Source organism: Saimiri boliviensis, chromosome 6 (genome assembly GCF_048565385.1).
Source record: "Saimiri boliviensis isolate mSaiBol1 chromosome 6, mSaiBol1.pri, whole genome shotgun sequence".
Taxonomy (NCBI): Eukaryota; Metazoa; Chordata; class Mammalia; order Primates; family Cebidae; genus Saimiri; species Saimiri boliviensis.
In genome coordinates this window covers 70,652,848-70,665,690 of record NC_133454.1, presented here as the reverse complement: position 1 = coordinate 70,665,690, position 12,843 = coordinate 70,652,848, and the positions used below count along the sequence as shown (strand labels likewise).

The following is a 12,843-nucleotide window of genomic DNA, read 5'->3' as shown; positions in this document are numbered from 1 at the left end:
TTTTTTTTTTTTTGAGACAAGAGTCTCACCCTGTGACCCAGGCTGGAGTATAGTGATGCAATTTTGGCTCACTGCCACCTCTGCCTCCCAGGTCCAGGCAATTCTCCTGCCTCAGCCTCCCAAGTAGCTGGGATTACAGGTGTGCACCACTACACCTGGCTAATTTTTTAAATCTTAGCAGAGACAGGGTTTCACTATGTTGGCCAGGCTAGTCTCGAACTCTTGACTTCATGATCCACCCGCCTCTGCCTCCCAAAGTTCCGGGATTATAGGCGTGAGCCACTGTACCCGGCTGGCAGTTTACTTTTTTAAACAATGTTACACTACCTGAATTTTTTTTTTTTTTTTTTTTTTTTTGAGACAGGGTCTTCACCCAGGCTGAAGTACAGTGGTGCGATCATGACTCACTGCAGCCATAATCTCCTGGCTCAAGCAGTCCTCCCACCTCAGCCTTCTGAGTAGACAGGCACATGCCATCTTGTCTGCCTAATTTTTAAATTTTTTACAGAGACAGGGTCCCACTGCATTGCCCAGGCTGGTCTCAAACTCCTGGGCTCAAGCAATCCTCCCAAAGTGCTGGGATTACAGGCGTGAGCCACTGTGCCTAGCCAGCCTAAAATACGTTTTAAAACTTTGTGTTGGGGATTTATCTTCAGAGGCAGTTAGCAAACCTCTAATAAAGCAGATCTTAGTTAAAAATTATATTATCCAAATTGAATCCCAAATCATAGCCCCCAGAAGTGGCACCAGGTGATCCTTGACTTCTTTCAGTAATCAGATGAATCATCCCAGTATGAATTTTTCACTATTAAGGCAGTTCAAAGGAAGAATATGCCATAGGTTGTAGAGACAGGGGAATTCCCAGGGGAATTCCAAAGAGGTTTGAAAATGTTAGCAACATTATTACAAACATCTGGCTTCCCAAGAGAATTACCTTGATAGTAATTTATTTGTTTGGTTATATTTGTTGAATAAAACAAGGTCTTATTTTTAGTCATGTCAGTTTTATTTATAATAGTAGTGACTACCATTATAAATGTCTTTTGTGGCTGGGCGTTGTGGCTCATACCTGTAATCCCAACACTTTGTGAGAGGCCAAGGTAGGCAAATCACTTGAGCCCAGGACTTCAAGGCCAGCCTGAGAAACCCTGTCTCTACCAAAAATACAAAAATTATCTGGGCATGGTGGCGCATCTCTGTAGTCCCAGATACTTGGGAGGCTGAGGCACAAGAATTGATTGAATCCAGGAGGCAGAGGTTGCAGTGAGCCGAGATCCGCTACTGCACTCCAGCCTGGGCGATAGAGCAAGACTCTGTCTCAGAATAAATAAATTAATTAAATATGAGCGTAGTGGCGCACACCTGTAATCCTAGCTACTCAGGAAGCTGAGATGGGAGGATCACTTGAGCCTGGGATTCGTTGAGGCTGCAGTTAGCCAAGATTGTGCCGCTGCACTCTAGCTTGGTTTACAGAGTGAGACCCTGTATCAAAAAAAAAAAGTGTCTTCTGTATCCTAGACTACATGTTTCCTTCATCTCTAAATCTCATGACAATTCTAAAATGTCAGTATTATCCCAATTTTAGAGGTAAGGATACTGACTTGGGGAAGAAAGTAATTTGTTATTATTATACTGATTGAGGGCCAAGATATGTGCTACCAAAGCAAGCACTGTTCATGGCATTTATTTTTATTTTTATTTTTTGAGACAGGGTCTTACTCTGTTGCCCAGGCTGAAATGCAGAGTTGCGATCTTGGCTCATTACAGGCTCCACCTCCCGGGTTCAAACAGTTCTTCTGCCTCAACCACCTGAGTAGATGGGACTACAGTGCTGCACCACCACATCCAGCTACATTTTTTTTTTTTTTTTTTTTTTTGAGACAGTCTCGCTCTGTCACACAGGCTGGAGTGCAGTGGCGTGGTCTCCGCTCACTGCAACCTCTGCCTCCTGGGTTCAAGCCATTCTCGTGCCTCATCCTCCTCAGCAGCTGGAACTGCAGGCATGCACCACTACAGCCAGCTAATTTTTGTATTTTTAATAGAGACATGGGGTTTCACTATCTTGGCTAGGCTGTTCTTGAACTCCTGACCTCAAGTGATCTGCCCATCTCAGCCTTCCAAAGTGCTGGGATTACAGATGTGAGCCACCACTCCTGGCCTTAATTTTTGTATTTTTAGTAGAAATTCAGTTTCACCGTGTTGGTCAGGCTGGTCTCAAACTCCAGGCCTCAAGCAATCCGCCTGCCTCTGCCGCCCAAAGTGCTGGTATTATAGGTGTGAGTCATCATGCCCAGCCTTGCTTATGAAATTTAAATGGCACACCATACACGAAGATCTTATGCCAGTTTTGGGCAAACTGTAAGTGCTCATATATCGTACTTAATACTGTCAAAAACAATATAATAAGTCTATATGTATACGGGAAGTAATCGTATTATTTGACATAATCTCTTATAGTTAACTATTTGAGTCACTTTTCTTTTCTTCTGATGATCTTTGAAAGCAGTTGAACATGGTCAAGTCCACTAAGACTGTTAGTTTTTTTTTTTTTTATAAAGAAATAAGCACTGTTATAACAAAGTCTTGACAAACTAGGTATCTTCTTATACATGTCTTTGAACATAAAGATGAAAGGTAGTTTATGCTCTGTACCTTGTTCTCTTCTTTCTTTTTGAAATGTTTGCAGAATTAACCAGAGAGCCTTACTTCTCTTGGTATATAAACATAAGGATGAAAATGAAATAGCTAAATTTTCAGTGTTTTTATAGCAAGACAAAGCTATCTTTAGGACTATTGTAATGAAAGTTTTTATACCTCTTGCTTGTCAATTTGTGTTTGTCCTCTTTTATGTTTTGGTATTTTCCCCTTAACTTTATTTGAACCTATTTTGTGATGATGGGGATTCTGACCATTTATACCTCATATAAAGAGAAGAGCATCTTTCTCGTGGCCCACAGGAAAGATCCTACAGGAATGGATCCTGATGATATTTGGCAGCTGTCCTCCAGTCTTAAAAGGTATGACTATCCTTACAGATTTTTAAATCCTCGTGTTGGATTTGCCCTGGCGTATCATCATTATCAACAGAAGGCTGTTATGTGCCTACTCTGTGTGAATCATAGGGCCAGTCATATAAAATGAAGAAAGGAGTATGAATGATCTAGAACGTTTGTCCTAGCCCTGTAGTTCTGAGATTGCATTATCACAGAAATACTCTGAGGATAAACTGTGCAAGAATGAATAATGATTCTTTTTTCTGTAGCCGGTTAACAGATGATTAAGCGTATAAAACTGTAAAGGCCAAAGATGGGAGATCAGTTATCTTTGAAGAACTCCATTACCTTCCTTGTCTTTTATGATCCTGTCTTCTCTTCATGAGTACAATCAAGAATCTCTGAAGCAGTGCACTGGGCAACTCAAAAAAGCACAATCTAGAGTCTATTTCTGAGTAGTATTAGGTATAACTTTGTGCAGCTGACACACGTGTGTTTTGTAGGTACCAAGAACTAGGTTCATGTTCCAGTTCAGTTTCTTTTTAGCTGTATAACTTTGGATAAATCATTTAAATTGTCTGAGCTTTATTAGGGTCAAAAATGACACCTAGAGTTGCTGGGAAGATGAAATGCCAATTATAATAATAGCAAATGTTTATTGAACATTTACTGTATGTTGGGTATTCTGCAAAATGCGTTATCTCATTTAAATTTTAGAACACTCATTTTATAGATAAGAATACAGGCCCAAAAGTTAAATCAATTTTTCCAGTATCATATAGCCCAAAAGTGGTAGAGCAGGAATTCTAGCCCAAGTTTGAAACCAGAATCAATACTCGTAGTCATTATCTTAAAAACATGTTATACTTAACGAGTGCATAGTAGCTCCCAAATTGTAAGTACAGTTATTTACATATGAAGTTAAGTGTAGCAACTGTGCCATACAGATTCTCTCATTGTCAACTTGTAGAGGCATCTATGAGGAAGGGAAGCAGACCTTCATTCTGATGTTGTAGCTGAGTTCTTGCTTATCCCCTGACAGGGCTCCTAGCTGGCCTTTGGCCTCAGCCATCATAATCTGCATTCTCTACTAGGCCACTGAAGCAGAGTTGCAGAATTCTAAAACCTAGTGGCATTTTAATTTTATTTTTATTCTGACTTATGTATTTTTTAGCAATTATATAATTCACCTATCATATAGTTCACCCATTTGAAGTGTATAGTTCAAAAGTTTCTAGTGTATTTACAGATAATTTGCAACCATTATCACAGTCAACTTTAGAGTATTTTCATCACCTCAAGAAAAAAAACTGTACTCTAGCTAATCCCTTCCCTGTCCTCCCACTTCCCCGAGCCCTGGGAAACCACCAGTCTACTTTCTCTGTTCTCTTTTATGGACATTTTATATGAATGGAATCATACAATATGTGGTCTTTTATAACTGGCTTCTTTCACTTAGTGACATGTTTTCAAGGTTCATTCACGTTGTAGCATGTATCAATACTTCACTCCTTTCTATGGTCAAATAATATTCTGTTGCATGGACCGGGCACAGTGGCTTATGCCTGTAATCCTAGCACTTTGGGAGGCCGAGGCGGGCGGATCACCTGAGGTCAGGAGTTCGAGACCAGCCTGACCAACATGAAGAAACCCTGTCTCTACTAAAAAATACAAAATTAGCCAAGTGTGGTGACAAATGCCTATAATCCGAGCTACTTGGGAGGCTGAGGCAGGAGAATCGCTTGAACCTGGGAGGTGGAGGTTGCAGTGAGCCAAGATCACACCATTGCACTTCAGCCTGGACAACAAGAGTGAAACTCCATCTCAAAAAAAAAGTATATATATATATATATATATATATATTTCATTGCATGGATATTCCACCAGTTTGTTTATCCATTTGTCAGTTGACAGACATTTGGATTGTTTCTGCTTTTTGGTTATTATTAATAATGTTGCTATACATATTTGTGTACAGGTTTTTAAGTAGACATATTTTCATTTCTCTTGGATAATACACCTAGGAGAAGAATTACTGGATCATATGGTAACTCTCTTTGTTTGAGGAACTGCCAGACTGTTGTCCAAAGTGGCTGCCCTATTTTACAATCTCACTAGCACTGTACAAGGGTTCTGATTTTTTCACATTTCCTACTGATTTTTACCAACTGACATATTGTCGGTGGAGTGGAAATGTGAACGTTCTTGCTCTGTTCCCCACTTTCTGCTGATGTCTTCTTCCACCCCTACCTCACACACTGATTTAGTAGTTTAACAGTGGCTGTTTCTGATGTCTTGTTCCTACTGCCAGGTCATGTGATGTGAAAATGGCAATGAAAGATTTCACAGACTACCAGTTGCCATGTGCAGACAACACAAGCTATTTGTAAAAAGTCTTTGATTTTGTTGCTCCCAGCACGTTCCTTATACAGTGTAAACTCCTTCAGCATATGATCAGCATTCATCCCCTAGTGACATCTCCAGCTTTCTTTTATGCCTCTCTCAAAATAGATTCTCTTACTCTGGCAATTTTATGGAATTTGCAATATGCTGAATTGCCCAAGTTTCCCAGTGACCCCGTGCCTTTAGACATATTCTTCTATCTGGCTTAGCTTTCTTTCTATAACCTGCCTCACTCCTACTTCCAAGAAGTCTTCCCTGACATACCTTATCTAAACGAGGTGGTCCTAGGTTTTTGTTTTGTTTTGTTTTTTGAGGAGGAGTTTTATTCTTTTCGCCCAGGCTGGAGTGCAGTGGCATGATCTTGGCTTACTGCAACCTCTACCACCCAGGTTCAAGTAGCTGGGATTACAGGTGCCCACCACCACACCTGGCTACTTTTTGTATTTTTAGCAGAGGTTTCACCATCCTGGGCAGGCTGGTCTTGAACTCCTGACCTCAAGTGATCCTCCCACCTCAGCCCCTCGAAGTGCTGAGATTACAGGTGTGAGCCACCACGCCTGGCTGATCCTAGTTATTCTTAAGAGCATTTTATGCTTACCTCTGTTAGTTACCACATGGAGCTATAATTATTTACTGTCTGTGTCTCCTCCTGGGCCTGCCCCCTCCTCCAAAGTGTGAGCTCCTTTACCATTCACTATACACTAGAAACCTAAGCCCACGCAGGACTTTCTCACTCACCCCTTGGTAACCAGACCCAGCCCAGGGCGTGGCGCAACATAGATGTGTTAGTTTGTGAATAATTGACGTTCATCTGGGCTGGGCTGCAGCCTTGGCCTCCTAATTAGTCTCTGCCTGCAGCCATTGTCAGCCATCCACAAAGTCCCCTATAACCTAGCTCCCTCTATGAACATTTCCTTCTCTTTCTTGTCCTAAGTGAAACCTGACCATAACCCCTGAGGACATATTTCCCCTGCAGACTGCAAATGGTGGCCAGTGTTTCTCTCACAGCCTTCATTACTCTGATACTACAGGTAAAGATGAGTCTCCCCTTTGCAGCTTCCAATGCCTCCTCTTCCCTAAAACCCCCAATTTGAATGCATGTTATTACATTGTGCCACTTCTTTGCCTCTTCCTTGTAGCTAAAAACAGACCAACTTTTTTGAAGATAATTCCCGGCTCATTGGCACTCTCTCTAATGTTTATCCTTTCATAAGTCTTGGTGATTGCCATATTTACATAGATGGTTATTCTAGTAACTTGGCCTCTCAGTTTTACTCCCTCTCTTTCCATTATCCTGTTTCCTATCATGTCTTAACCACTTATTTTCATAGACATCCCCTAGTAGACCTTGCAATTCTCAGAACAAATTACCTTCAATAATTTCAGTTTTAAGTATCCCACTATGACCATTGCTTCCTGTTATTCTAATTTATTTCCTTCTAGTTCTCTTGTCCCAGCAGTTCTTCTGCCCCAGTGGCATCTGTAACCCACTTCACTTCCTGGCTTAGATTCCATGATACTTGTATAGTCTAGTTACTCTGTCCCTGTCCTGGAGGATCTTTCATATCTTCCCTATCCTTAGACCTCCTAGGCCTCCTCCCCCATCTTACTCTCAGGTTTTTGTTGTTGGGAAGATAGAAGCCATCTTAAGTCTACCATCACTACTCACCTACTTCCAGGTACCTATCTAAGGCCTTCCCTCCCTTGGTCCACTGGATTCTATCCCGTCTCCCGTACTTGATGTTCCCTCTCCTGGATCATTCCTTCTGACATACAAATATACTGTAATTTCTCCCAACTGAAAAAAAAGGTTTTCTTTCCCCTTCTGCTCTTCACACAGTCTCCTCGTTTCTCTGCTCTCCTTTTCCTCTTGTGTTACCGCCTAGATCTGTTCTTTTCTTCTCTTTTCTCCTCTTACTTGACCTGTCAGCAGCATTTGACACAGCTAATTGCCCTTACCTTGTATTACTTTTTTTTTTTAACTAGGCTTCTCGGATACCACACGCTTCAAATTTTCTTTTTACCTTAATATCAGTTTCTCAAGTCTCCTTTGTGATTCTTCATCTCCCATTTCTTTATGTTTGAAATGTCACCAGGGCTTGTTCTGGCCTCTCTTCTCTACATGATGAAAATCTCTAAATTTGTATTTTCATCCTTGACCTCTTCTCTGAACTCTAAATATATTCCGGCATTCTATTTGATGTTAGATCCTAATAGGCATCTCAAAGTCAACATACCCAAAACGTAACTCATCTCTCCCTCATCCAAACCTGCTCTTCCCTCAGTTTTCCCCACTTCAGTTGATGGCAGTGCTGTCCTTACCAAACTCTGGAGTCATTTTGACTCCTCTTTTTCAGTCCTTTAGTCAGCAAATCCTGTTAGCTCTACCATCTAAATATATTGTCTGACCATTTACCATATCCACTGCTACAATCCTCTGTCACTTATGTTACTGTAATGATGTTGTAATGGACTTCTGCAGCCCTCTCCCCATCCATAGTCTATTCCCAGGATAGCAAGCAGAGTGATCCTTTTGAGACATAAGTCACATCAGCTCAGTCTTTTGCTCAAAACTCTCTCAAAGAAATGGCCGAAATCCGGCCGGGCGCGGTGGCTCAAGCTTGTAATCCCAGCACTTTGGGAGGCCGAGGCGGGTGGATCACGAGGTTGAGAGATCGAGACCATCCTGGTCAACATGGTGAAACCCCGTCTCTACTAAAAATACAAAAAATTAGCTGGGCATGGTGGCACGTGCCTGTAATCCCAGCTACTCAGGAGGCTGAGGCAGGAGAATTGCCTGAACCCAGGAGGCGGAGGTTGCGGTGAGCCGAGATTGCGCCATTGCACTCCAGCCTGGGTAACAAGAGCGAAACTCTGTCTCAAAAAAAAAAAAGAAATGACAGATACAGGTGAGGGGACGGAAGACAGCAAACCACACTGCCATGTGTGTACCTATGCAACAATCTTGCATGTTCTTCACATGTACCCCAAAACCTAAAATGCAATAAAAAAGAAAAAAAAAAAAGTGGACGACAGACAGGAACAGACACTTTTCAAAAGAAGATATACAGGCAGGCAACAAACGTGAAAAATTGCTCAACATCACTGATCCAATAAATGCAAATCAAAACCACAATAAAATACCATCTCACACCAAAAAAAAAAAAAAAAAAAAAAAGAAATGGCCGAAATCCTAAGGATGGCTTGGAAGTCCATACATAACTGTTCTCTGCACTCCACACACACCTATACAAACATACCCCTCATCTCCTACGGCTCTCATCATCTCCCACTTCATTTTGTTCACATTAGCCCCCTTTCTGTTCTTTAGATATTCTTTAGATGTACTTGCCTCAGGGCCTTTTGCACCTTCTACCTGGAACATTCTTTTTCCAGATAGCTTGTTCTCTCACCTTTCTTGGCTCTGCTCAAACATCTGCTTAGTGAAGGCTTTTCTGCCCACCTATTTAAAAGAACATCTTATTTTTTTATACCGTCTGTTCCCTCACACACACTAAAATGAAAGACCCAAAAGCCAGACTTTTATATTTTATTCACTGCTGAGTATCTTTACCATCTAAAATTGCCTGACACATACAGGTAGGCTAAATAAATATCTGAATTAAAGAGTATTTCTAAAGTGGATCAGGTCACAACTCATCAGATCATGGACTGCCACCAAAGCCATGTAACTGCCAATAAAACTGGGCACAGAAGTCTAAAAATTACAGTGATAATAATTAGCAGCAGTTGGTCAGAACTTGAGAACATCTTTTGAGGTGTTGAAAATAGTTAAAGGACCTTTACCACTAGCTCTCCAAGTTGGAAGTTAACTGCCTAGACCAACAATTATTAAGGAGCTGTAATTTTTTTTTGAGCACTGGTTAATGGTAGGCACTGTTTTCGTCCTGACAGTAATCCTAAAAGCAGGTGGAAGTTCTCCCATTTTAAATATGCAGAAATAGAGGCTCAAGAAACTGCTTCATCTAAAGATAATATTAGCCTGACAATCCACTGAATATGTCTTAATAAATGGAAACAGGGTGGGAGGATGTCAGCCTACCAGTAGTTGGTGTCATTAAACCCTCTTGAATGGATGGACGTAGTAGTGGCCTTCAGGGTACCTTAGAGTATAGCTAAGGAATCTCTGGAGTTCATTTAGTAAAGCAGTTGGCATCCCTGGCCTGGGATCAGAGTAGAACCTGAGCTAGGTTGATTACAGAGTGCAAGGACTAGGCAGCCTGGGGTTGGAGAGCATCCTTGAAAGCAAGGGCTCTTCATTTATTTATAAAAATTTGATTGCCTACTAGAAACCCAGCTAAGAGTGCAAAACAATTAAGACAAAAATCTTTGCTCAAGAATCTCCTAGATAATCCTGATTCAAGCACCGGAAACAAAGACCAAAAAAAAAAAAAAAACCACACACACAACAAACCAACTCCCAGTCTAGTGAGGAACACAAGTACACATCATGTCAACAGATAATTTTGTTGATACCATAGGAGCCTATTATTAGACCTGGCATATGATAGGAGGTCAATATTTGAGTTGAATATTGATTGCTGGTGCTATGGAAGACAGAGGAGACACATCTGACCCAGACTGGGAGGCTTTCCCAGAAAAGTTTATGCCCGAGTATATTATTAACAAATAGGAACTTGTCAGGTGAAATGGGGAGAAGGGTCTGCTAGGAAGACCTGTCTAGCATGGCAGATGCAATGTCCAGAGATGAGAGAAGATGGTTCACATGGCTTAAAAGTCTAGAGCAAGGTAAAGGAGTTACACAGTAATTAAACCAGGGAGGATATGTCAACACCTTAGAATCAGAACTAGAATCTTGAAGAGTTAGGAGCCCTGGGGTTTTGTTTTTGTTTTTAAAGGATGTGTGTGATCCCTATATCACTTGTGCCCAACTTACTCCTTTACTTCGGAAACACTGGTGCTGTGTTGTTACTGGTTGAATCTCTGTGTTTGGATTTTGATTTGTTATCTTTGCCTCCATGTTTAGGTTTGATGACAAATACACCTTGAAGCTGACGTTCATCAGTGGGAGAACAAAGCAGCAGCGGGAAGCCGAGTTCACCAAGTCCATTGCTAAGTTTTTTGACCACAGTGGGACACTGGTCATGGATGCATATGAGCCTGAAATATCCAGGCTCCATGACAGTCTTGCCACAGAAAGAAAAGTAAAATAGCCAATTCTAAAAGTAGCCCTCTTTCTGCTGGATCTTGCTGAGTTACTGGTTTTGGGGGTGGGGGAGATAAAAAGAACTTAAAGTGGGTAAAGTAAGAAATGTTAAAAAAGTCCCTGTTTCGTCCTGAAATTTTAGTCTGTTCTGGATAAATAAGATTTTCCGACACAGATATGAGAAGTTGTAGCTCTGATGTCTAGCTTGGTAGTCTCCTTGGTCTGCTATTGCATTATTTTAATTTGCTTCTTTTGGGAAAGCAGTTTTGCTAAAAGCTGTACAGACTTTCCTTTGTGCCTAGCAGTACTTTATATAGTATAGCTTTGGGCTACGTAGCATATTAAGACTCAATTTTTAAAAATTATTAATCTGTTGCTGACTCTGTTAATTCCTATTTCAACATGTGTTTCCTTGAATTCAGGATGCAACTTCTTGTGTATGACAGCTTTCCTTCACACACTATTTTTGTGGGTGTGTATATATCTGATTTGGGGAGAATTTAAAAAACACATAGCTTTTTAATTTGTTTGAAACAGATCTGCCTGTTACATTTTGTGCTCTTAACCAATTAAAGAAGCCAATGGCATTTTAGTTTTATATTGTGTTTTCCACTATTATATCCCTATTGATTTGTTTGTGCCTTTTATTAACTGCCATTTTCTAAAATTTTTTTCAATAAAAGGAAGGAAGATGTGGAAAAAAATGGAGTCATAGTCTTGATGGAAAGAACAGAACAGCAAGTGTTAACATCTTTCTACTATAGGTTTCTTTTGTTTTTAGGCTATTTTACTTGTCAGAGGCCCTTGTAGCTGAGGAACTCTTAGCTTTCCAGTGATAACAATAATAACAACATTCCCTACTTTGTGCCAGAAAGTGCTCCAAGTACTTTTCCCCATTTTACACACGAGGAAACTGAGATACAAAAGTTCAATAATTGTCACACAGCTAGTGATAGAACTGGGATTCAAACCTGCGGAGTCTGACTTCAGAGTTTGTGGTCCTGCAGAGACAAAACAGCAGCTTTTCCAGTATTTTCCCAGTATGTTCAGAGAAGACTTGGGTGCTTGCCAAGATCTTTTGACCTTCAGGAGTATTTCCCTGCAGCCTTATAAAAATTCAATTCCAGCTAAGCCTAGTACCCAACACTATATTCAGTTTGTAAGGAATTACCTTTATCACGTTTCCTGTTTGTCTTGGGAAGGTTGTCCTATCTAGCACCACACAGTAGGGAATTGTGAACAGCACTGGACAGAAAGCTAAAGCCTTGAATTCTGTACTGTTCTTTCCTATAAACCTTGGGTAAGTCGCGGAATTCTCTCTGAGCTTCCAGTTTCCTCTTCCTTTCTCCTGCAGTCCTCACGCAAGGTGATAATCCTAATCCGTGAGCTTCTTAAAGTTTTTGAAAGCATAACCAGATAATTGTATTTTTACAATGGAGGAGTTGCAGTCATCTCGGTATTTGTGAGAGATTGGTTCCAGCATCCCCAAGCATACCAAAATCCAAGGATACTCAAGTCCCTTATATAAAATGGTGTCGTATTTGCATATAGCCTACACACATCCTCCCATATACTTTTTTTTTTTTTCAGCCTGACACTCTTGAAAAGGCTTGATTAACTTAGGAGTTCCTGCCCATATACTTTTAATCACCTCTGGATTACTTATGATACTTAATACGATGTAAATGCTATGTAAACAGTTATACTGTATTTGTTTTTTTAGTTTTTATTTATTTTTTTAAAAATATATTTTTAATCCATGGTTGGTTAAATCTGTAGATATAGAGGGCCAACTGTATTGTTAGACGCAAGGCTCTCAAGGCTTGCAGATAGAGACAGTGAGTAACCCTCTTCATGATGATACCTTAGAGTTCCCTCAGTGTGCCTTTTTCTTTACATGTACATGTAAACATGTATCTCTACATATGCTTTTTTAAACAAAAATTGAATTATGCTGATATATATCCTGTAATTTGTGTTTTAAACTTAATGTATCTTAGACATTTTCCCCGTCTGTGTGTGTGTGTAATGCAGCTATTAAAAATGAGTCTGAGGCCAGGCACAGTGGCTGTATTCCAGCACCTGTAATCCTAGCACTTTGAGAGTCCAAGACAGGTGAATCACCTAAGGTCAGGAGTTTGAGACCATCCTGGCCAATACGGTGAAACCCCGTTCTACTAAAAATACAAAAAAGTAGCTGGGCATGGTGGTGGATGCCTGTAATCCCAACCACTCGGGAGGCTGAGGCAGGAGAATGGC

At 40.6% G+C, this 12,843-nt stretch overlaps 1 protein-coding gene across 1 annotated transcript in view; it reads left to right on the top strand.

Moving 5' to 3' along the window:
- The window catches only part of SPCS2 (signal peptidase complex subunit 2), a 29,737-nt gene extending 18,555 nt beyond the window's left edge, over positions 1–11,182 (top strand). Inside the window, exons 4-5 of the mRNA XM_003923471.4 lie at positions 2,883–3,017; positions 10,405–11,182. Of these exons, the coding sequence (XP_003923520.1) occupies positions 2,883–3,017; positions 10,405–10,591 (322 nt within the window). The 3' untranslated portion in view covers positions 10,592–11,182. The remainder of the gene's footprint in view (positions 1–2,882; positions 3,018–10,404) is intronic.
- Positions 11,183–12,843: the final 1,661 nt, after the last annotated feature.